The 23,111-nt window shown below is 45.0% G+C and overlaps 1 protein-coding gene across 1 annotated transcript in view; it reads left to right on the top strand.

Annotated features, from left to right (window-relative positions):
* PXDN (peroxidasin) overlaps positions 1–23,111 on the top strand; it is a 185,246-nt gene that overhangs the window by 73,832 nt on the left and 88,303 nt on the right. Inside the window, exons 2-3 of the mRNA XM_040348667.1 lie at positions 1,892–1,963; positions 8,841–8,912. Coding sequence (XP_040204601.1) covers positions 1,892–1,963; positions 8,841–8,912 — 144 coding nt within the window. The remainder of the gene's footprint in view (positions 1–1,891; positions 1,964–8,840; positions 8,913–23,111) is intronic.

Consider the following 23,111-nt stretch of genomic DNA (forward strand, 5'->3'; position numbering starts at 1 on the left):
TAGGCTGGCAGCAGTGTTGTTAGCGCGAAAATGCGCTTTGATAATTGGCTGCGCGGCGGGTGGTGGTGGGCTGGGCGGTCAGAGAGAGCTAGGCTATGCATAATGTAGGAGGACTAGACGCTGCCTGCACTGCGGCTCACATTCGGATCTTTTTACGGGCACATTTCCCTTATTACAGACTTTTACGAACAGGGAAAAAGTGCCTTTTATTTACGTACTGTCCGTAATTCTACGGACGGTTGGCAACTAGGGTTGTCCCGATACCACTTTTTTAGGACGGAGTACAAGTACCGATACTTTTTTTTTTATGTACTTGCCGATACCGAATACCGATACTTTTTTTTAAATGTGTCCCCAAATGCAGCCATGTCCCCCGTATAACAGCCCCGTACAGCAGCCATTGTCCCCCGTACCTACTGTTATCACCGCGGCGGGGAACATTACAGACAGCATTCGTTTGAACAGCTGTTTTCCCCGCTGCGCATAGACACTCCCCCTTGGACGGATCTGTCCAATCGCGAGCAAGGGGGAGTGTCTATGTGACTCCCCCTTGCTCGCGATTGGACAGATCCGTCCAAGGGGGAGTGTCTATGCGCGGCGGGGAAAACAGCTGTTCAAACGAACGCTGTCTGTAATGTTCCCCGCGGCGGTTTCGGCGGGGGGAGGGGGGGAAGTATTCTATTTTAGTATCGGGGGTATTGGCGGGAGTACGAGTACTCCCGCTAATACTCGGTATCGGGACAACCCTATTGGCAACACTGCCCGGGGGCCGGATTAAAAGGTCCGCCGGGCCGTAGTTTGCCCAGGTCTGCTCTAGATGTACAAATCTGGTAGAGACATCCCCCAAAAAGACTTGCAGCTGTAATTGCAGTGAAAGGGGGTTCTACAAAGTATTGACTGAATACAAATGCATGCCACACTTTTCACATATTTATTTGTAAAAAAAAATAGGAAAACCATTTATCCTTCTACTTCACAATTATGTGCCACTTTGTGTTGGTCTATAACTTAAAATCCCAATAAAATACATTTTATGTTTTTGATTGCAACATGACAAACTGTGGAAAATTTCAAGGGGTATAAATACTTTTTGGAGATTTTCCACAAAGTACCACAGATTGTTGATTTATCAATGGAATATTTGTGGCTTTCATGATGAAACAATGTTTTCTGTCTTCATGCTTTGTACGTATGATGCTGTGAAGGTATAGTAATGACTGTGCAGTAATTGATGCTGTCCTGTTCTGGACAGAGAAAATGTAACACTATAAAGGATGAGACCCTGCTTCCTGCAAGATAACACAATTAGCATGCTTCACCTGAAATGTCCTATCATTATGTGCTCGGGCGGCCTTTGTGGTAAGCCTGGAGGTGCACTTTGTGAGAACTATGCATTCAAATCAAAGAGCTGCTTAGGAATCTGAATGACTCAACCTAAATGCACAAGTTTCTCTCACAAGGCGACTGCTATCCAGGTTTAGCATACAATTGAATTGAGCCTCCTGGCGCTCACTGGCAAATGGAGTTGGCAAGTGAGGGATGAAGGCGTGGTGCCAGCAAAGAATTCTGGAAGTACCCCAACATTTTCTGAACATTTTTTTTAAACCTATTTTTTATACTTGTGCATTTAAAATAGACATTTTTCAGCATAAGTACCACAATACTATGGGAGGGGGCAACCATGTACAGGAGATGGTTTGATGAGAATGATGAGTGATGACGCTGCATTGTGAACTCTTTTATTATTGCAGCCAGTGTTGCAAAAGGGTTGGATTCACCATTATGTAATGACACTGTATTTCGAATATTTATTAGAATCCTAACAGAACTGAGTTAAACTTTTGTATATTTCCAGAAATGCACATTGTAATGGTATTTTATGTCTTTGCAGAGATCTACGCTTTAATCGAATCAAGGATATTCAGCCTGGTGCATTTAAGCATCTGAAGAATCTGAACACTCTGTAAGTTGATTTTCATTTTCTACAACCAGTTTTAATTACCTGTTTGATTTTCTTTATTTATTAACCACTTGCTTACTGGGCACATAAACCCCCTTCGTGCCCAGGCGAAATTTCAGCTTCCGGCACTGCGTCGCTTTAACTGACAATTGCGCGGTCGTGCGACGTGGCTCCCAAACGAAATTGACGTCCTTTTTTCCCCACAAATAGAGATTTATTTTGGTGGTATTTGATCACCTCTGCGGTTTTTATTTTTTGCGCTATAAACAAAAAAAGAGCGACAATTTAAAAAAATATATATATATTTTTTACTTGTTGCTATAATAAATATCCCATTTTTTTTTAAAAAAAAATATTTTTTTTTTCTCAGTTAAGGCCGATACGTATTTTTCGACATATTTTTGTAAAAAAAAAATCGCAATAAGCGACTGGTTTGCGCAAAAGTTATAGTGCCTACAAAATGGGGGATAGATTTATGTTTTTTTTTTTTTTACTTGTAATGGCGGCGATTTGCGTTTTTTTTTTTGTCAGGGCTGCGATATTGCGGCGGACGTATCGGACACTTTTGACACAATTTTGGGACCATTCACATTTATACAGCGATCAGTGCTATAAAAATGCACTAATTACTGTATAAATGTGACTGGCAGTGAAGGGGTTAACACTAGGAGGTGAGGAAGGGGTTAAATGTATTCCCTCATTGTGTTCTTACGGTGTGGGGGGAGGGGACTGACTGGGGGAGGTGACCGATGCTTTGTCCCTGTGTAAAGGGACACAGATCGGTCTCCTCTCTCCCTCACAGCACGTGGAGCTCTGTGTTTACACACAGAGCTCCACGTCCTGCTGTGTTACCGACGATCGCGAGTGTCTGGCGGACATCGCTGCCGACAGGCACTCGCATCGGCTCCCGAGCGATGCGCCGGGCACGTTGTTTCCCCGCTGCGCGCCCCCAGCGGCGCGCACAGGGAACAACAACAGGACGTCCAGGGACGTCCACCCGGCACTTGAGAGCCGCGCTGTGGACGTCTTTCGACCATAGCGCGGATCATAAGTGGTTAAAAAATGTTTCCTGACTTATTTTATACTGCTTATTCAGCAGTGTCTTGGAAAGTGATTAAAGAGTGACCCCACTGTTTGGCAAGTCGTCTTCATTTTTGCTGGTGAAGAAATGCGTTAGTTCCTCCCACTGGCTTGTTTTGAAGGGTATTATTATTATACACAATTTATATAGTGCCAACAGTTTACGCAACGCTTTACAATGTAGAGGGGGACAGCACAATTATAGTACAGTTCAATACAGGAGGGCCTGCTCCTAGAGCTTACATTCTAAAGGGAGAGGGTGGTAGTTCAAAAGGTAATAGCAGGAATAACAGTGTGCAGCAGAGGAGCAGGTATTGGATACACCTGGAAGTGTCAGATACCTTCAGTATTGGATACACCTGGAAGTGTCAGATACCTGCAGTATTTGATACACCTGGAAGTGTCAGATACCTGCAGTATTGGATACACCTGGAAGTGTCAGATACCTGCAGTATTGGATACACCTGGAAGTGTCAGATACCTGCAGTATTGGATACACCTGGAAGTGTCAGATACCTGCAGTATTGGATACACCTGGAAGTGTCAGATACCTGCAGTATTGGATACACCTGGAAGTGTCAGATACCTGCAGTATTGGATACACCTGGAAGTGTCAGATACCTGCAGTATTGGATACACCTGGACGTGTCAGATACCTGCAGTATTGGATACACCTGGAAGTGTCAGATACCTGGAAGTGTCAGATACCTTCAGTATTGGATACACCTGGAAGTGTCAGATATCTGCAGTATTTGATACACCTGGAAGTGTCAGATACCTGCAGTATTGGATACACCTGGAAGTGTCAGATACCTGCAGTATTGGATACACCTGGAAGTGTCAGATACCTGCAGTATTGGATACACCTGGAAGTGTCAGATACCTGCAGTATTGGATACACCTGGAAGTGTCAGATACCTGCAGTATTGGATACACCTGGAAGTGTCAGATACCTGCAGTATTGGATACACCTGGAAGTGTCAGATACCTGCAGTATTGGATACACCTGGACGTGTCAGATACCTGCAGTATTGGATACACCTGGAAGTGTCAGATACCTGGAAGTGTCAGATACCTGCAGTATTGGATACACCTGGAAGTGTCAGATACCTGCAGTATTGGATACACCTGGAAGTGTCAGATACCTGCAGTATTGGATACACCTGGAAGTGTCAGATACCTGCAGTATTTGATACACCTGGAAGTGTCAGATACCTGCAGTATTGGATACACCTGGAAGTGTCAGATACCTGCAGTATTGGATACACCTGGAAGTGTCAGATACCTGAAGTATTGGATACACCTGGAAGTGTCAGATACCTGAAGTATTGGATACACCTGGAAGTGTCAGATACCTGAAGTATTGGATACACCTGGAAGTGTCAGATACCTGAAGTATTGGATACACCTGGAAGTGTCAGATACCTGAAGTATTGGATACACCTGGAAGTGTCAGATACCTGGAAGTGTCAGATATCTGCAGTATTGGATACACCTGGAAGTGTCAGATACCTGCAGTATTTGATACACCTGGAAGTGTCAGATACCTGCAGTATTTGATACACCTGGAAGTGTCAGATACCTGCAGTATTGGATACACCTGGAAGTGTCAGATACCTGCAGTATTGGATACACCTGGAAGTGTCAGATACCTGAAGTATTGGATACACCTGGAAGTGTCAGATACCTGGAAGTGTCAGATATCTGCAGTATTGGATACACCTGGAAGTGTCAGATACCTGCAGTATTTGATACACCTGGAAGTGTCAGATACCTGCAGTATTTGATACACCTGGAAGTGTCAGATACCTGCAGTATTGGATACACCTGGAAGTGTCAGATACCTGCAGTATTGGATACACCTGGAAGTGTCAGATACCTGCAGTATTGGATACACCTGGAAGTGTCAGATACCTGCAGTATTGGATACATCTGGAAGTGTCAGATACCTGCAGTATTGAATACACCTGGAAGTGTCAGATACCTGCAGTATTGGATACATCTGGAAGTGTCAGATACCTGCAGTATTGGATACACCTGGAAGTGGCAGATACCTGCAGTATTGGATACACCTGGAAGTGTCAGATACCTGCAGTATTGGATACACCTGGAAGTGTCAGATACCTGTAGTATTAGATACACCTGGAAGTGTCAGATACCTGTAGTATTAGATACACCTGGAAGTGTCAGATACCTGCAGTATTGGATACACCTGGAAGTGTCAGATACCTGCAGTATTGGATACACCTGGAAGTGTCAGATACCTGCAGTATTGGATACACCTGGAAGTGTCAGATACCTGCAGTATTGGATACACCTGGAAGTGTCAGATACCTGCAGTGGCTGAAGATCATTAACACGGCAAGGCTTAACTCCATGTTTACCTTCACATTAAATTGTTTGGTAACTGTATACTTTGTTAATTGCCAGCTCGGTCTAAACTAACTATTTAAAGTGAAAGCAAACATGGAGTTAGGCTTACAAGCCACCAAAGAACATAAGTATAGCACCCTTTTTTACAGAGTGGTCTTCATTTAATTTTGACCCTAGATTAACCTTTCCAAATCTTTTTAACAAGGTGGAACCCTTGTTATACATTTTCAGGTCTTTAGGAACTTCTGTAGAAACCAATTTTTTGGGGGACAGGGGTAAAATGCCCCTTACATAGGTGGTCGGTGAGAAGAATGCCTCACTTACAGATGGCAATTGGTCTTATGCCGCTACCTTTGCCAAGTGGCGTTGGACCCAAAACTATCCAGGCGCTATCAAATGGAAGGTCAATTAGCCATAGCTTAAAGAACCCCTAGCTACCTCTGGGGGAATTGAAGGGTATCCCTGCTTAAAAATGACTGCCCTAAAGTGACAGGGTTACTTTGAAATAATGGGAATGTGTATGTATTTGTGTATACCGTATATACTCGAGTATAAGCCGACCCGAATATAAGCTGAGGCACCTAATTTTACCACAAAAAAATGGAAAAGTGTATTTACTCGAGTATAAGCCTAGGGTGTCCATTTGCATGCCTCACTGTGCCTCAGTTTGCCTCACTGTGCCCATGCCACACTGTGCCCATGACTAGACTGACGTTTAACATGGGAGTCTATGGAAGGGGTACCCGGCTTTGAAAAATCGGTGCTCCCCGGTCATAGGTCCTCCAGACAACAACCTTTGCACACTTATAGATGAGAAATAGGGCTACATGTGTGCTAAGTCTAGGGGGCCTACAACCAGCCATTACCGGGTCCCCAAATCACCGGAGAAATGACCGTTTAACATGGGAGTCTATGGAAGGGGTGCCCGGCTTTGAAAAATCGGTGCTCCCTGGCCGTAGGTCTCCCAGACAACAAACTTTGCCCACTTGTAGAGGAAGAGTGGGGCTAAATGTGTGCTAAGTTTGGTTTGCGGCTGGCCAGTACTGGGTCTCCAAAGTCCAGGAGATTGGGCACAAAAAGGTGACTCGAGTATAAGCCAATGGGGGCATTTTCAGCACAAAAAAAATGTGCTGAAAAACTCGGTTTAAACTCGAGTATATACGGTATATAAAAAAAGTGTGTTAACTGTACATTTTGTCCAACTCCTAGTTGAATGTGAATACTACAGGGAGAAAATATGTACCACCTAAAGGTATTTTCAAAAGTAAGGCTGTTTAACAAATCAAAGCTGAATGTAAGAAGTTGATAAACTCATGTCACGAATCCTCTAACTTAAAAACCCTGTGGGGGGAAACATGAAACCGAACACGTTCATTCTGTGCATTCACATCATGAGACGGCGTGTGACAAAATAGCCGTTTATGAAACCTGTCTATTTTTTTTTCCATTAGATGTGCTTAGTAAGCAGATCTCCACATGAAAGGTTCTTTTTCTAAGGGAAGAATGGGTTTTGCCAAAAGATATTACTCTTTTTTTATACTCGTGCAAAAAAAAATCTCACTCATACCTAAGATATGTAAACATTGCTTATCAGAGATGGGCAAGCCAGCTTTATTTCTGGATCTGTTCCTGGAATGGGGGTTACAGGCCGCGTGAGATCTTCTTTGAGTGTGTATATTAAACTTGATAAGGACTTGAGTTGTATACCTGTTTTCTGAAGAATGTGTGGAAAATTAAACATTTTTTTGTTTCGAGTCAGGATTTCAACTTAAGTTGTGCAGCAGTCAGGTTGTTTTCCATTTTTAGCAAGAAAGTAAAAGAACCCCTTTAGCACGTAAAGAGGGATGTTTTGTCTTTGGACTTTTGCAGATCTTCTGTCTGGAAGGAAAGCTCAGGGATGCCAGGGTACTCTCTGAGCTACTGGGCATTTCTTCACTCATTGCAGATCTAGCTTAAGAGGCCATCTTTCGTGGTGAAAAAGACAAATGGTCATCGGTGGGTCACCATCTGTGAGCAGGTCATTGTCTAAGAGCAAGCTCCACCAGTGCCATCATTTTGTCAATGTAGGGAATTCCATGTACACTGAAATTGAATTTATAGGGTTAAAGTGTTTAGTTTCCCATTTCAGAAAAAGATGAACTAACACCCTACCCCCACTTCAGTCCCTGTTGTACTTACCTGTGTAGGTGATGAGCTGCCAGAACCCATGTAGCCAGTGTAGCAGCCCAGGGATTTTAAATCCCCGCTGTTCTCTCCTTTTCTGCAGGGCTTCCGGGACAGATCAGAGTGATCTTTGTGTAGAATCACTCTGGTCCGTCCTGGAAGCCCTGTAGAAAGAAGGGAGAAGAGCGAGGATATCAAATCCCCAGACCGTTACACCTGCTGCATGGGCACTGGCTGCTCATCACCCATGGAGGTAAGTACAGCAGGGACCAAGGGGGTGGGCAGGGTGTAACCCTTTAAGCTTTTTAGAAGTGGGTGAAAGGAGTAGGCTGAAAAACAAAGCAATATGATAGATATACATTTTTTTAAAGGTAATCTCCAGGTGTATAAACTTTAATTGAAATATATTAAATTATATTCCAAAATCGTCACAAAGCCAAACTCGATTTTGTGTGCAACAAATGCCTTTGCAAACCCAGTCATTACCCTGTACCAGTACCTGTGACAACATTACTGTGCTGCACAGCAGGTCCCACCCACATTTGACTGCCTGTAGAAAAGTACAGGAGAAAGGTATAGACAAGACCAGACGCCCTTTACAGGGAGAGAGAGTGGCAGTGAACAGTATTACAGGAAGATTTTGTGTGAAAAATGTTCACGCTGGATTACTGCACAGATCTGAAAGAATCAAAGTACATCAAGTTTTAAGCTGTTTAAAGCCGAACTGAAGGCATTTAACAAAAGACTGCGAGCAGGCAGGCTATTGCAGAAAAGATATGTAATGTTTCTTCTACCTTCCTGCTCGTAGTCTTATGCGGAGTGTAAACTGAGCTGCACATGCACTGCTCAGCTTATATCGCTGTCACGGTCCTGGTGTGCTAAATGACTGACTCTTGCACATGCGCAGGAGTTGGGACATCCTGCGCCAGCCAGTGTAGATGCCCAAAAACCTGCACCCGGGGAGAAGATTACGGCGTAGGTAAGACCCGGGTCAGTAATATCGTTTTTCTTCAGCTTTAGAGGATCATTGAACTTACCGTAATGTTTATTGGACTCCATCCATGGACTTTTGGTTTTATATTATTTTTATAGCACTGGGTTGTATGTATATTTTGAGCGCTGCACTACAGAGTCCCTTAGTTGGTTATCACATGAATTCTGATTGGGTAGTTTGATAGCAGAGCTAAGCTGACCTTGTACATTTCACATGGCTTGGCACTGACCTGTTGGATATGGTGCTAAATTCCTTCTGTTGTTTTTGCAGGCTTCTTAACAACAACCAAATCAAAAAGATACCCAGTGCAGCATTTCAAGACTTAGAAAACCTCAAGTATCTGTAAGTGGCTATTCTTCATTTGTTCCTTCAACTGCTCTAGGTGGTGCTTTCTGTTATTTTTGCATCAAAAACATGAGTTTAATATATATATATATATATATATAGTCATCTTAAATAATACCAATGTATTTAACAGTTTTTAATACTTTTTTTTGTATGGTATATATGCTTTGTAAATATAGTGTATATGTACAGAAGAGCAGCCTATACATGCTTTTGTTTTATATAAGACTCTCTCCTTGGAGTTCATAAAGATGGTCAAAGACACTCGTTAAAAATCGGTCTCCTCTCCATGCAACAAATGGCACAACTTCATGTAACACTCGGTATGGTGTATTTCAATTTGTTGTAGAACTGGATCAGACAGAATTTTGTCTCAGACATAGTACTTGCACTAGGGTTGACACCTTTTTCATTAGGCCGAACACTTTAGCGGCGCACATCCACCCTATAGGATTGGAAAAGACTTGGGACACCTTTTGGGTGCCCCAAGAAGAGCAGTAATGTGGTGCAATGATGAAAAGTGGGTATGGCCAAGACGTTAGTCTGTTCCCTAGTATAATTCCCCATCGCCCCCGGTCAATCTGTCGTCCAGTACATCCTCTCAAGTCAGTCTGTTTCCCAGTATTATCCCCCCAGATCACGCAGAAGGGTGATCAAATGGGATCCTCATCCAGAAATACAGGAATCCCCCCCAGATAAAGAAAACCCTCAACTAGGTGGACTGTAGGGGGTGATAAGAGGGGACTCGCATCCAGTAACTCCCTTCCCTACCCCCTCCAGTTAAAGACCCCCAGGAGGGAGCACTGCAGGGGGGCAATGAGGGGGACCCCCATCCAGGAACATAGGAACTCCCCTTCCTCCCCCACCAGTTAAAAAAGACCCCCAGCTGGGAGCACTGAAGGTTGAAAAGAGGGCACATCTACTTTTCTTAACCCCTTGGTACTAAGGGGCTGCATATTTGCGTGAATTGCTGTCCATGCGGCTGTGCCGAGAACATGCTTCCGATTTGCTGCTTGCGGTCAGAAATTTGTTAGATCGTGTGACAGCCAATTACGGTGGTCATGTGCCAAGTCCCAGCATCATAAACCTCTTAAAGCTTTAGTATGGCTTCACTAAATTAAGGAGGGGCAAGGGGGCATGCACTTGATGAGTGTCAGAGGACTTCAGATTTCAACTAAAACAGCAGCACAAGGGACACTTCTCATTTATTTTATTTATTTCAGGACTTTGTATAGCGCTGTCAATTTACGCATCGCTTTATATATAGTGTACATTCACATCAGTCTCTACTCTCAAGGAGCTCACAACCTAAGGTCCCTAGCACACATTCATACATACTAGGGCCAATTTTTAGACAGGATCCAATTCACCTACCAGCATGTTTTTAGAGTGTGGTAGGAAACAGGAGTACCTGGAGGAAACCCACTCAGGCACAGGGAGAACATGCAAACTCCAGGCAGATGGTGTCATGGTGGGGATTCAAACCAGTTAACTTTTTTGCTGCTAGGTTTTATAGTATCTACTGTGCCTTTTGCTGGATATTTTCTTTTTAATGTTTGACAAAACTTAGGCTTTACAGTGACTCTGTTACAAAAAGTCAAACACTAGGAATTAAAAAAAAAAAAAAAAAAAACACCATTGCAAAAACAGTTCTTTTCACTGACAAAGACACATCTTCTATGTTCATGTCATAGAAAATAAGGTTGTATTTATGGTTTCAGGAAAAAGCTTTGATTTTTTTTCCCTAGCATACCATCCAGCCCACAGGATATAGTCGTAATCCCCAGACTGTAGGTCACTGCGCAGGGTCAGGGACATTGGCTGTAGCCCCCATATTGTTTATGGGTTACCAGGTGGTGGCAATAAACTATTAAATGGTCATTCTGATTGTATATGCTATGGCTTTGTACATGCTACACTGGGTACTGTATTTACAGTTTGTAATCTCGTGTTTGTAACTTCAAGACTATCTTCCCACTTTTCTGTCGGTTCTTTCAAAACTTTTGCTTTTGTTGGTTTTCCTTCTTTTTTTTTTTGCACTTGTTTTGTCTAAGTTGAAGACCAGCGGCTAGTAAAACGCAGGCCTGGCTGTGATTACTGGGGAGTGATGGAGGAAGGGGAGGGACGGTTGGTGCATTGTGTTCTTCTAGATTTTGTGACATCCAGATGTCCTGTCTCTTGTGTTCCCAGATTGTAGAGGAAGTTGTCACAATGCTGTTCATAAGGAATTGCATAGTTTTGTGTCACAAGGCAAAACAAACTCGCTTCTAGTTTGTATCTTGATTGATGCCTTTCTCCTGAAATACCCAACACAGCTGTAATTAGACAGAAGCCTTTGTCTATTTATAGTTTTGCCTCTGGTATAAACTCCCCTGTCATATATAATGAAAATGGCCACATGATAGTTTATTAAAACGTAAAGGAGAAGTACAGCCAAAGCTCGTTTGGCTGTACTTGTGTGGATCACAGGAGTGCAATTCGTTTTGAACTCCTGTAACTTATTTTCAGAAGACAGCGGGTTGAAGTCCGCTGTCAGCCGACATCACAGAGCCGGTCCAGGCTCAGAAAGGATCGCGACCAAATGGTCGGGATCTGCCCACATGCCTGGACCAGCACCCGGCTCAGCCTCTCAGCGAGTATTTGGATGATGGCACTGTAATTATTTTAATTAAAAAAGTAATACCAAATGTACGAAGTACCTTTTTCCTATGTGATATACCGCTGTCACAGCAAAGGGTAATTTCTTCAATGTTGTCACAAAGATATAATAAAATATTTACAAAAATGTGAGGGGTGTACTCACTTGTGGGATACTGTATATCAGAATTGTTCACCCACAAACTGGTTCCCCCACAGCTACCATCCTAAGCCGGCATCCTACCTCTGCCGCTCCCACCGGCTTCAGCTGCTGCATGGGGCTTGGGGGGGATCCAGATGTGTCCCCCCTCATCCGTTAGATCACCCCCTGTACTACCCCCGCACTCCTGGAGCCATCGCTGCTCAGAGTGGCATCCCTTCTTCCCCTCCTGCCGTTTGCAGCTGCTGGCCGCACTGAGCTCCAGAGATCTATCAGGCTGAGAGCGTGGGGGTGAAGTTGGGGCTTGGGGGGGGCTAGGTAAACATTTGTTTACCAGTCCTTCCTGTAGTACAATGGGCGAATTCAGCGATCACTATAGATCACTTCTATATGTCCACTGACAGCTGATCATAGTAAACCGCAAATGTTACTATGTGTCAGACTATCAGTTTATGAATGAATGAGGAATCTCTATACAGATTCCTTATTTCATTCATGTAAAGTGGTGCAGAGGAAAGGACCATCTTCAGTCCCTCTCTGTCTAAAAAAAAAAGAGATACAGGGGTCTGTTTAGACCACTGATATCTCACCAAAGCCCCCCCCCCCCAAAAAAAAAAAAACTGTAGGGGGGGGGGGGGGGGACACACACTCGGCACTCTACACAATGATGGCAACCCCTTCGCACTGACTTCTCCATGGTGATACCCCCCCCCCCCCCACAGCTTCCTCTGCTTCTCCTTCCAGCTTACCCGATGCACCTCCTGTCCTGATTGGCCGGGAGGAGAGACTGGAAGACAATAGCAAATATTCGCTATTGTCACAGGTGGGTGGGTTGGGTTGCAATGCTCTGCGCCCCAAGCCCAGCCTTTTTTAAGCCAATTAGAGCCTCATGCTCTAATCATGTGGCTTGGGGGAAATAAAGGCAGGGGGCGGCACCTCTAATTGACCAGCCGATCCTTGTAAGACCCCTTTCACGTGGAGTGGACTCTGTCAAGCAGATCCACCTGCTCAGCGGGGATCTGTCTGCTGATCCCCGCTGAGCAGGCAGATGACAGGTCCGTGTCCGCTCCACTGATGCAGAGTGGACACAGCCTGCTGTTCTCTATGAGGCAGTCGGATGGAAACAGACCGCCTGTCCATTTCCATTGGATACCATCCAATCCGATCTGCTGGATGCTAAAAATCTGTAGCACCTTATTTGTATTCTAATAGTCATGTGCCTTCAGAAAATATATGGTTTGGGGGGTCTTTAACAAACTATGAAAGCTATAAGGGAAAAATAAAAAAGCAATGGAAAAATTGCAAAAATGGCTTTGCCATTTGAGTGTAAAAATGGAGCACAGGGCCTGGCAGCAAAATGGTTAAAGCAAGAAATCTGCAGTGCACATGATACCAATCCTTCACATCATAATATCTCTCTTGTGAAAACCCTGTTAGGTAGATTCAGGTACATTGGAATAACTTTAGGGCGGCGTAGCCTAGCCTGTTTAGGCTACACCGCCGTAAATTAGCTAGGCTAGTAGTGATTTTCAATCTACTTACCTGCTAATCTACGGTGGCGTAGCCTCAAACGAGCGGGCGTAAGGGCGCCTAATTCAAATGACTTGGAGGGGGGCGTGTATCATAGTAATGAGGCTTGACCTCACGTTTTTTTACGTTTTTTTACACTGCGCATGCGCCGGGCGCCTACATTCCCCAGGGCGCATTGCGGCCAAGTATGCCGTACGAGCCTATTGATTTCGACGTGGACGTAAACGACGTAACTCCCGATTCTCAGACGACTTACACAAACGACGTAAAAAATTTGAACCTCGCGGCGGGAACGGCGGCCATACTTTAACATTGTTATTCCACCTCATAGGTGGAATAACTTTAGGCCGCCTAAGGCCTTACGGAAACGACATAATTCGACTGCGGCGGGCTGGCGTACGTTCGGGAATCGGCATAAAAGCTCATTTACATCTACGCCAGCCGCAATGGAAGCGCCACCTAGCGGCCATCCGAAAAATTGCAAGATAAGATAGAACGGCGCAAGCCGTCCTATCTTAGCTTTGTTTAAGCGTATCTCTGTTTGAGCATGCGCTTAAACATACGGCGGCGTAGATTCGGAGTTAGGCCGGCTTATCAGTAGATAAGCCGACCTAACTCTTTGTGAATCTACCTATGTGTGTTTTAGTTTTTTTTAGTAATTATTGCAGTTTGACTAATAAAACTGCTCTGTTCCTTTTTGGAAATGTAACAGATTTGGGTTTATCTGCTCTCTAATTCGATGTTCTTTTTTCCTAGTAAGGGAAGTAGTAGAATTAGAATGCTTGCCATGTTTAGGGGAGATGTGTTCAAGCCTCTTTAGTTGCAGCTGCTGTCCCCATGGCTTTGGATGGAGCAGATCCAGCGCTGGAATTAATCACAGAGCTGATGTAGACTGTGTGGAGCTTTCTATGGAAGCGAGGGATGGCGGGCAGGAAGCGCCTTCTGTTCCCACTCTATTAAAGTACAATCAGGCTGTTAAATTCTGACAATAACTGCATTTATAAAACAAGGGTCCTAATCATTAAAGGATAAAGGGGACTGCGAATGATCTGTTTTTATCGAAGCTTGCCCTTTTTTTTTTTTCTTGTAACATCGTTACTGTTTGTTACTTTTATATTATTTTTTATTTATTAGTGTTATTCACATTATTTTACAGCCCTTTACTGTGCTGGGTCTTTTGGATCCCATCCACTTTTTTGTTCCATTCCATGTTTCTGGTTATGGGTCTGTGCATGTGCAGTGGAATGGCTGCTGTGCATTGATCACCCTATTGTGATCAATGCAACCTACCACCATCCCTGCCATATCGAAATAGATAAACTTAAAGTGGTTATAAACTTCAGTCATGAAATCTGAATAAAGCACAGATATCTGTAGTGCTTTCTCCAAAGGTCTAAATGATGTTTATCTCTGGTGTTTCGTTCCTATGTTATCAGCAGACAAAGTTCCATTTTTGATGGGGGAGGAGAGCTCAGCACACAGCTTGTCTATTCACAGCACAGCTCTGTATCCTTCCTTCAGTCTTGTGCTGTGTGTAGAGGTGGGTGTGTGCCTTTCCTCCAATCAGCTCTCACACACTAGCTGCAGCTCTCCGCCTTCTCATTTGTGATACTGACAGATGCAGAAGGATTTTATCAGAACTCTGCACTTTTGAATGGCTGCAGATAAACAAGTAAAACCTTATGTAGGGGGCTTTAATCTCTGTGTATCATTTGAGGCTATTTACCTCACTGGGTATATGAGAAGGTTTACAACCACTTTAATGGACATGGGAGCCTGTGGGTGACGCCACAACTTCTGGAATTCACAGCTATTGTTGAGCACTTCCTTGAGCCCCTTTCACACCAGCGGATCAATCGGATCTGCCTGTCCATTTTTTAGTGGACTCGATCGGATATTCTCTATGCGGCAGCAGATATAAGCAAACATATGTCCGCTGACACCCAAGGGCATTTGTTCTGGTCCACTTAAAACAGACGGACGGGGATATGTTCGCCATCGATCCGGCAGATGGAAATGAACATCCAGTCTGTTTCCATCTGACCGTCCCATAGAGAGCACAGAGCAGGTGGATCCGCTTGGACAGATTCCGCCCTGCGTGAAAGGGGCCTTAGGCTGCATCATTGCATAAGTACACAGATCTTTTTAATACAGGTTAAGTAGGAGAGGGAGGGAACATTTTTTTAGGAATAGTTTATAGTTGGGGTTCATTTACACTTGAGGTTGGGATGGGCGGTAAAACCCCACATTTCAGCCATATTTTTACTGCCCCATGTTGCTGCTGAAGCAGTGGTTAGGGGTGTACACATAGGCGTGCGCACAGGGTGTGCCAGGTGTGCCCAGGCACACCCCAATCACCCCATGCGCATTAGTGTGATAACAGGAACATGGGAAAGATCTCCCTTTTACTGGCTCTGCCATAAGAAAAGTGTTAATGCTCTTCTCTTTCACTGTGCCAGCAGGGAATTTCAAAGTGTAGGGGTCATATATATGTAGATACACACACACACACACACACACACACACACACACACACACACACACACACACACACACACGCGCATGTGTGTTTGAGCTTAAGGATGAATGAATGAGAAACTTATATAGCGCGACACATGCGAACTTAATCGCCTCTGGGCTTGATGTACCTGTCTCTTTTGATATCAAAAGAGATGAGTTTTGATCTTTTTCCTGAAGGCGAAGTGGTTCTCCTCCAACCGAACGCTGGTTGGTAAAGCGTTCCATAGTCTGGGACCTTGGACCGCGAATCTTCTATCTCCTTTGGACTTGTAGTTGGCTTTCGGTATCTGAAGACGATTTTGATTGGTGGATCGCAGAACGCGATTGGGATTATGGGCTTTTATTTTTTCGCATAGATAATGGGGAGCATTCCCATGGATACATCTATGGGTTAGACAGAGTGCTTTAAAAGTGATTCTGTCTTTTACTGGCAACCAGTGAAGGGTTCTTAGTGAAGGTGAGATTGATTCCCAGGGCTTTTTCCCAGTCACAAGTCTGGCGGCCGTATTTTGAACGACTTGCAGACGAGCGATTTGGTACTTTGGGAGTCCGAGGTAAAGGGCATTCGCATAGTCCAGTCTGGAGTTAACAATTGATCCCACTACGACCGCTATGCATTAGGGCTGCGCACACCTATGGGTGTACATGTGCCACAACCATAATTATACCCCCTCTATTACCTGTCAAGTGCCACCCATATAAGTGAATGGGCAGCGTTTCAACCACCCCGCAACTACGCACAACATGCGTGCTTGTCCAGTAATTAGGAGGTTAAAACAGGCGGTGGAGTGGTGATACAAAGCCTCCTCACCGCCTGTCTATTACTGTCTGAGAAGCAATCCGAACGCAAATCACGTTTCGGCACAAGTCAAAATGATCGATCGTGAAAAAAAAGGAGAAAAAATAGAGCAGGTTCTAAATTTTTTATGCACATTTTTCTCGTCGAGAAAAATGCTCTGGAGCCTACACACGATCATTTTTATTGACAAATTAAAAAAATTGAATTTTTCTCGTCATGAAAAACGGTCGTGTGTACGCGGCATTAGTTTTCTCCCACTTGTTTGTTTTTTGCAATTCCAAGCTGGTTGAAAGTACTTGAAATTGCCTAAGGGTTGGTCCACACTGGAACGCATCGTTTTTGACAGGCCCTTAACTTCAGTGGGCTGCCAAACACAAACGCGTGAAAAAATTACGGTAGGCATGATATTTAAAATCAAGCCGCACCAAACTGTATACGACGCAGTTTGGTGGCTGCAACCATGCTGCATTTGTTACAGTGCCTGCCACGAGAATGTGTTTTTAGCACGACAGCATCGCGCTGATTCTCGGCGACAGGGTGCCGACATCTCGCACTCGCTGGAATAGTAAAAGCACATTCCAGCGAGCGCGTCATAGAAGTGACGGGGATCCGACTTGGATTCCCGCCAATTCTACACGTGTGCGGCGTTTGGTATGAATCCTGAGGGGGAACTCCCCGCCGGATTTTAAATAAAAATCCGGCACGGGTTCCCCCCCCCCCCCAGGGGCATACCAGGCCCTTAGGTCTGGTATGGGTTGTAAGGAGACCCCCCATGCCGAAAAAACGGTGTAGGGGTCCCCCTACAATCCATACCAGACCCGTATCCAAAGCACGCTACCCGGCCGGCCAGGAAAGGAGTGGGGACGAGCGAGTGCCCCCCCCCTCCTGAGCCTTACCAGGCCGCATGCCCTCAACATGGGGAGGTCAGGTGCTCTGGGGCAGGGGGGCGCACTGCGGGGCCCCCCCACCCCAGAGCACCTTGTCCCCATGTTGATAAGGACAAGGCCTCTTCCCGACAACCCTGGCCGTTGGTTGTCGGGGTCTGCGGGCGGGGGGCTTATCGGAATCTGGGAGCCCCCTCAAATAAGGGGGCGCCCCAGATAACGGCCCCCCACCCTAAGTGAATGGAGGCAAAGTGTTAAAGTTAATATACACGACACAGGGTTTTTAAAATAATTTATTTGTCTGCTCCGGAGGCCCCCCTGTCTTTTTTAGCTCTTTTACCAGGGGGGCTTCTTCTTCCGCTATCCGGGGGGGGGTCTTCTCCACTATCCGGGGGGGCTTCTCCGCTCTCCGGGGGTCTTCTCCACTCTCCGGGGGTCTTCTTCTATGTTCGCCGCTCTCCGCTGTTGACTCGGCGCACCCCAGTTCTTCGCAGCCCGCTGTTCTGTGAGGTCGTCTTCTTCTTCTTCACTTCTCTTCTTCTGCCTTCTCCCGATGTTGACACGTCGCCTCCTCTCGCTGCAATGACGGGTGCGCGGCTTGCATCCGACTTATATAGGCCTCACAGTCCCACCATGCTCCGGTACCTACCCACGTGGGTAGGTACCGGAGCATGATGGGACTGTGAGGCCTATATAAGTCGGATGCAAGCCGCGCACCTGTCATTGCAGCGAGAGGAGGCGACGTGTCAACATCGGGAGAAGGCAGGAGAAGAGAAGAAGAGAAGAAGAAGACGACGTCACAGAACAGCGGGCTGGCCGCCGCTACAGTGGGAGAAGGCACCGGACAGCGGGAGGAAGAACCGGGGTGCGCCGTGTCAACAGCGGAGACCCCCGGAGAGTGGAGAAGACCCTCGGAGAGTGGAGAAGACCCTCGGAGAGTGGAGAAGACCCTCGGAGAGTGGAGAAGACCCCCCGGATAGCGGAGAAGACCCCCCCGGATAGTGGAAGAAAAAGCCCCCCTGGTAAAAGAGCTAAAGAAGACAGGGGGGCCTCCGGAGCAGACAAATAAATTATTTTAAAAGCCCTTGTGTTGTGTGTTTATTTACTTTAACACTTTGCCTCCAGGTGAATGGGTAGGGGTACGATGTACCCCATATCCATTCACTTAGGGTGGGTGGCCGTTATCTGGGGGCCCCCTTATTTGAGGGGGCTCCCAGATTCCGATAAGCCCCCCGCCCGCAGACCCCGACAACCAACGGCCAGGGTTGTCGGGAAGAGGCCCTGTCCTTATCAACATGGGGACAGGGTGCTCTGGGGTGGGGGGCCCCACAGTGCGCCCCCCTGCCCCAGAGCACCTGACCCCCCCATGTTGAGGGCATGCGGCCTGGTACGGCTCAGGAGGGGGGGGGGGGCACTCGCTCGTCCCCACTCCTTTCCTGGCCGGCCGGGTAGCGTGCTTTGGATACGGGTCTGGTATGGATTGTAGGGGGACCCCTACACCGTTTTTTCGGCGTAGGGGGGTCTCCTTACAACCCATACCAGACCTAAGGGCCTGGTATGCCCCTGGGGGGGGGGGGGGGAACGCATGCCGTTTTTTTTATTAAAAAATTGGCGTGGAGTTCTCCCTCTCAGAATGCATACCAAACGCTGGCTAGAATTGGCGGGAATCCAAGTCGGATCTCCCGTCGCTTCTATGACAGCTTTGTCTCCATCGCGGCAAGCCAGCTCGGCGCTGGCTCCCGCGATGGGGCTTGTAGGTGGTCCATCTCCCCGAGAAAGGGAGCGAGATTGACACAATATCGCGGTCACCCACTGTAGATGTGTGTGTGTGAGGTCCCCATTAATAATTAATGGCACCCCCGAACGTCTAACAAGGGTATTCCCATGCAGTTCTAGAATGGCTCCTTTCTCACACTGCGTTCTAGTGTGAACGGGCTCTTAAAACTGTTAATGTATAACTAAAGGCTTTTATTTTGTTTAGTTTTGAATAGGGTAAAGAAGGATTAGAACAGTTTTCAGTTATTGCTGTCTGTGTTCCTGTTAGGCTGGGTTCACACTACGGTTTTCCCGTCCGTCAGCCGCATAAGATTTATATGAAAAACCGTATGCGGCTGAAACGGACGGGAACGTATGGAACCGCACATATGTGCGTTTTCCATTGACGTTAATGTTAAAGAAAAAAGTATGCGTTTGCCATACTGTTTTAAAAACGGCCGCAAAACCGTGGTTGAACACGGTTTTGCGTACGTTTAAAAAACGTTTTGCCAGCAAATCGTACGCAACCGGATGCATCTGAGTGCATACGATTTGCAATGCATTGTCTATCTATACGTTTTCCTGTCCGGGCCCGTACGTTTTCAATACTGAAATCGTATGCGGCTGACGGACGGGAAAACCGTAGTGTGAACCCAGCCTTAGAAAGTTTCACACTCTCTATAGGTCATGTTTACCATTTTCACCAAAAGTGGAAAAAAATGCCAAAATTTGTGTTGTCACCAGAACATTGCTAGAGGGGAAATCTTCCAATGGGGACACTAGTTTTGGTAATACCGTGGGATTCCCTCATTTTGGAATTATTTCCTCTTATGTCCCCTTTTGGCTATAGGACAGGAAATGAAGGGAAATCTCCCCAATGGGACATATTTTTGTTCCATCTGACAGGGGTTCTAACTCTCCCGTACTCTATGAAAGATGGAACAAAGCTTTTGCCTTTTAGTTGTACTTTTAATGAAACTTCTCTTTGCATTTAAAAATATATATAAATATTAATCCTTCAGAGGAGTTGTTCCCTCTCAACCCCTTTCTGACTGATCTATTTAACCACTAGAGTACCGGGCCATCGTCAAATGACGGCTCCACGGTTACTCTGAAAATTCAACAGGACGTCATTTGGCGTCCTGTATTCTTGCGGCCACTGGGGGGCGCGCGAGCGCGCCGGCGGCCGCGCGCGCGCGCCCGGCGCGTCCCCGAGATGCCGATGCGCGTGCCTGGCGGTCGCGATGTCCGCCAGGCACTCGGAATCGGCGGCTACAGGGACAAGACGTGGAGCTCTGTGTGTAAACACAGAGCTCCACGTCCTGTCAGGGGAGAGAGGAGACCGATCTGTGTCCCTTGTACATAGGGACACAGCATCGGTCACCTCCCCCAGTCACCCCCCTTTCCCCACAGTTAGAACACAATTTAGGGATACATATTAACCCCTCCCTCACCCCCTAGTGTTAACCCCTTGAATGCCAGTCACATTTATACAGTAATTAGTGCATATTTATCGCATTAATCGCTGTATAAATGTGAATGGCGCCAAAAACGTGTCAAAAGTGTCCGATGTGTTCGCCGCAATGACACGGTGACAGTAAAAAAATCGCAAATCGCCGCCAATACTAGTAAAAAAATTAATAAAATAAAAATGCCATAAATCTATCAGCTATTTTGTAAACGCTATAACTTTTGCGCAAACCAATCAATATATGATCATTGCGATTTTTTTTTACCAAAAATATGTAGAAGAATACATATCGGCCTAAACTGAGGAAAAAAAACGTTTTTTTTTTTTTAAATTGTGATATTTATTAAATAAAAAAGTAAAAAATAGTGTTTTTTTTTTAAATTGTCACTCTTCTTTTGTTTATAGCGCAAAAAATAAAAACCGCAGAGGTGATCAAATACCACCAAAAGAAAGCTCTATTTGTGGGAACAAAATGATAAAAAAATTGTTTGGGTACAGTGTAGCACGACCGCGCAATTGTCATTCAAAGTGCGACAGTGCTGAAAGCTGAAAATTGGCTTGGGCAGGAAGGGGCGTAAGTGCCCAGTATGGAAGTGGTTAATGGAGATGTCTTCGGCTGAGAGCTGCTGATGTCAGGCTACTATGGCAAAGAATAAACAGTAGCTAATGGAAGACTTGTGCATGCATGTTTTGTAGGCTTTTCATCTCTTTGTTTACCTTTTACAACTGAACTGTGAACTGTCTCCGCAGTTCTGATCTGTATCTGAAACAGATTTACCTGCCTAAAGATTTGATTCTGTTTTAACTTGTGATCTAGGGTCTCCTGCTGGACAGCACAGCCAGGTCCCTGGCCTCATTTTTCCCACTGCATTTAAAGCAGTACAGCTTGGTGAAGACCCGCAGCCTGCAGTTGGATAGTGATGGGAGCAGATCATGCTATACATACATTGTTGTTTGTTTGCCTAATTTTGTAGCTATGAATGGAGCTAGAAGATGATCTGTATAGCTAGTCCAACCCTATGTTCAGTGTGTCTTTAGTTTCTGTTCTAAGCACATATAATTGCCGGAGCTAGACTTGCTATGATTTTTTGATCTACCTGATGTTCATCTGTGAAGATCTGCAGAAGTTTTGGATTAAAGCTTTCCAAAGTCATTTGGATCAAGTCACTGTCTGAGTTAGCGGGAGATTTTTTAATCTGATTGATGTACTTGGATGTGTTTTTAACTACAGTTTTGCCTTAAAGTGGAACTTCACCCTCCAGGGCATGTTGCGTCCCTTTACCTCCTCCTCTCCACTACTGCAAAAATCTGGCATATTTTTCTTTCTTTATCCTTTTTTGTAGTGTGTTTTTTTTTTTGTTGTAAAAAAACACCTGGCCCGCTTTCCCCCCACCCTGCATGCACCTCATTTGTATAGGTGCACTTTGCCTAAATTGTTTACAGGGTATAGAGACATATAGAGACATAATAGTTAACTGATTCCTTTTAAAAATGATTAAAAATAGATAAAAACCAATCATATAATGTGCCTGCAGTTTAGTATCGTTGTTGCTGTTGTTTGCTGGTTCTCTGATGTACAGAGAGCCAATAGAGGGCAGTCAGCCAATAGAGAGCAGTGATACTTTGTCTAAAACTCCTCAGCACCAATCCAGTTTAGTTTTGCACACAGTAATCACACCTCCTTGATTAGTCACCACCGTGAGAAATCTCCCAGTACTGTGGTGATCAGGAAACAGACAACCAGGAAGTGTCCAGAACAGAGAGGATTTACTGCAACATCAAACCAAAAACGAACAATGAGGACATGAAACCAGGACGGCAGTAAGGTAAAGGAAGCCATTTAGCTAAAAAAAAAAATCCCTTTAGTGACCCTTTAAGTGTGACTGAGGACTTGGTTTAAACTAGCTACTTTAATTTACCTAATTACTAAATTTATATTGCCTAAAAAAATTACTTACATTTTTCTAATATCTTTGACATGAACCACCTTTAACCACTTGAGCCCCGGGCCATCGTCAAATGACGGCCTCACGGTGGCTCTGAATATCCAACAGGACGTCAATTGACGTCCTGGATTCCGATGTGTCCGCCATAATGTCGCAGTCCCAATAAAAAAAATCGCAGATCGCCGCCATTACTAGTAAAATAATAAATAAAAAAAAATAATAATAATAATACTGTCCCATATTTTGTAAGCGCTTATTGCGATTTTTTTTTTTTTTTTTTACCAAAAATATGTAGAAGAATACGTATCGACCTAAACTGAGAAAAAAAAATTTTTGGAAAAAAAATTAGGCTATTTATTATAGCAACAAGTAAAAAAATATTGATTTTTTTTTTCAAAATTGTTGCTTTTTTTGTTTATAGCGCAAAAAATAAAAACCACAGAGGTGATCAAATACCACCAAACGAAAGCTCTATTTGTGGGAAAAAAAGGACG

Source organism: Rana temporaria, chromosome 4, assembly GCF_905171775.1.
Source record: "Rana temporaria chromosome 4, aRanTem1.1, whole genome shotgun sequence".
NCBI classification, from domain to species: domain Eukaryota; kingdom Metazoa; phylum Chordata; class Amphibia; order Anura; family Ranidae; genus Rana; species Rana temporaria.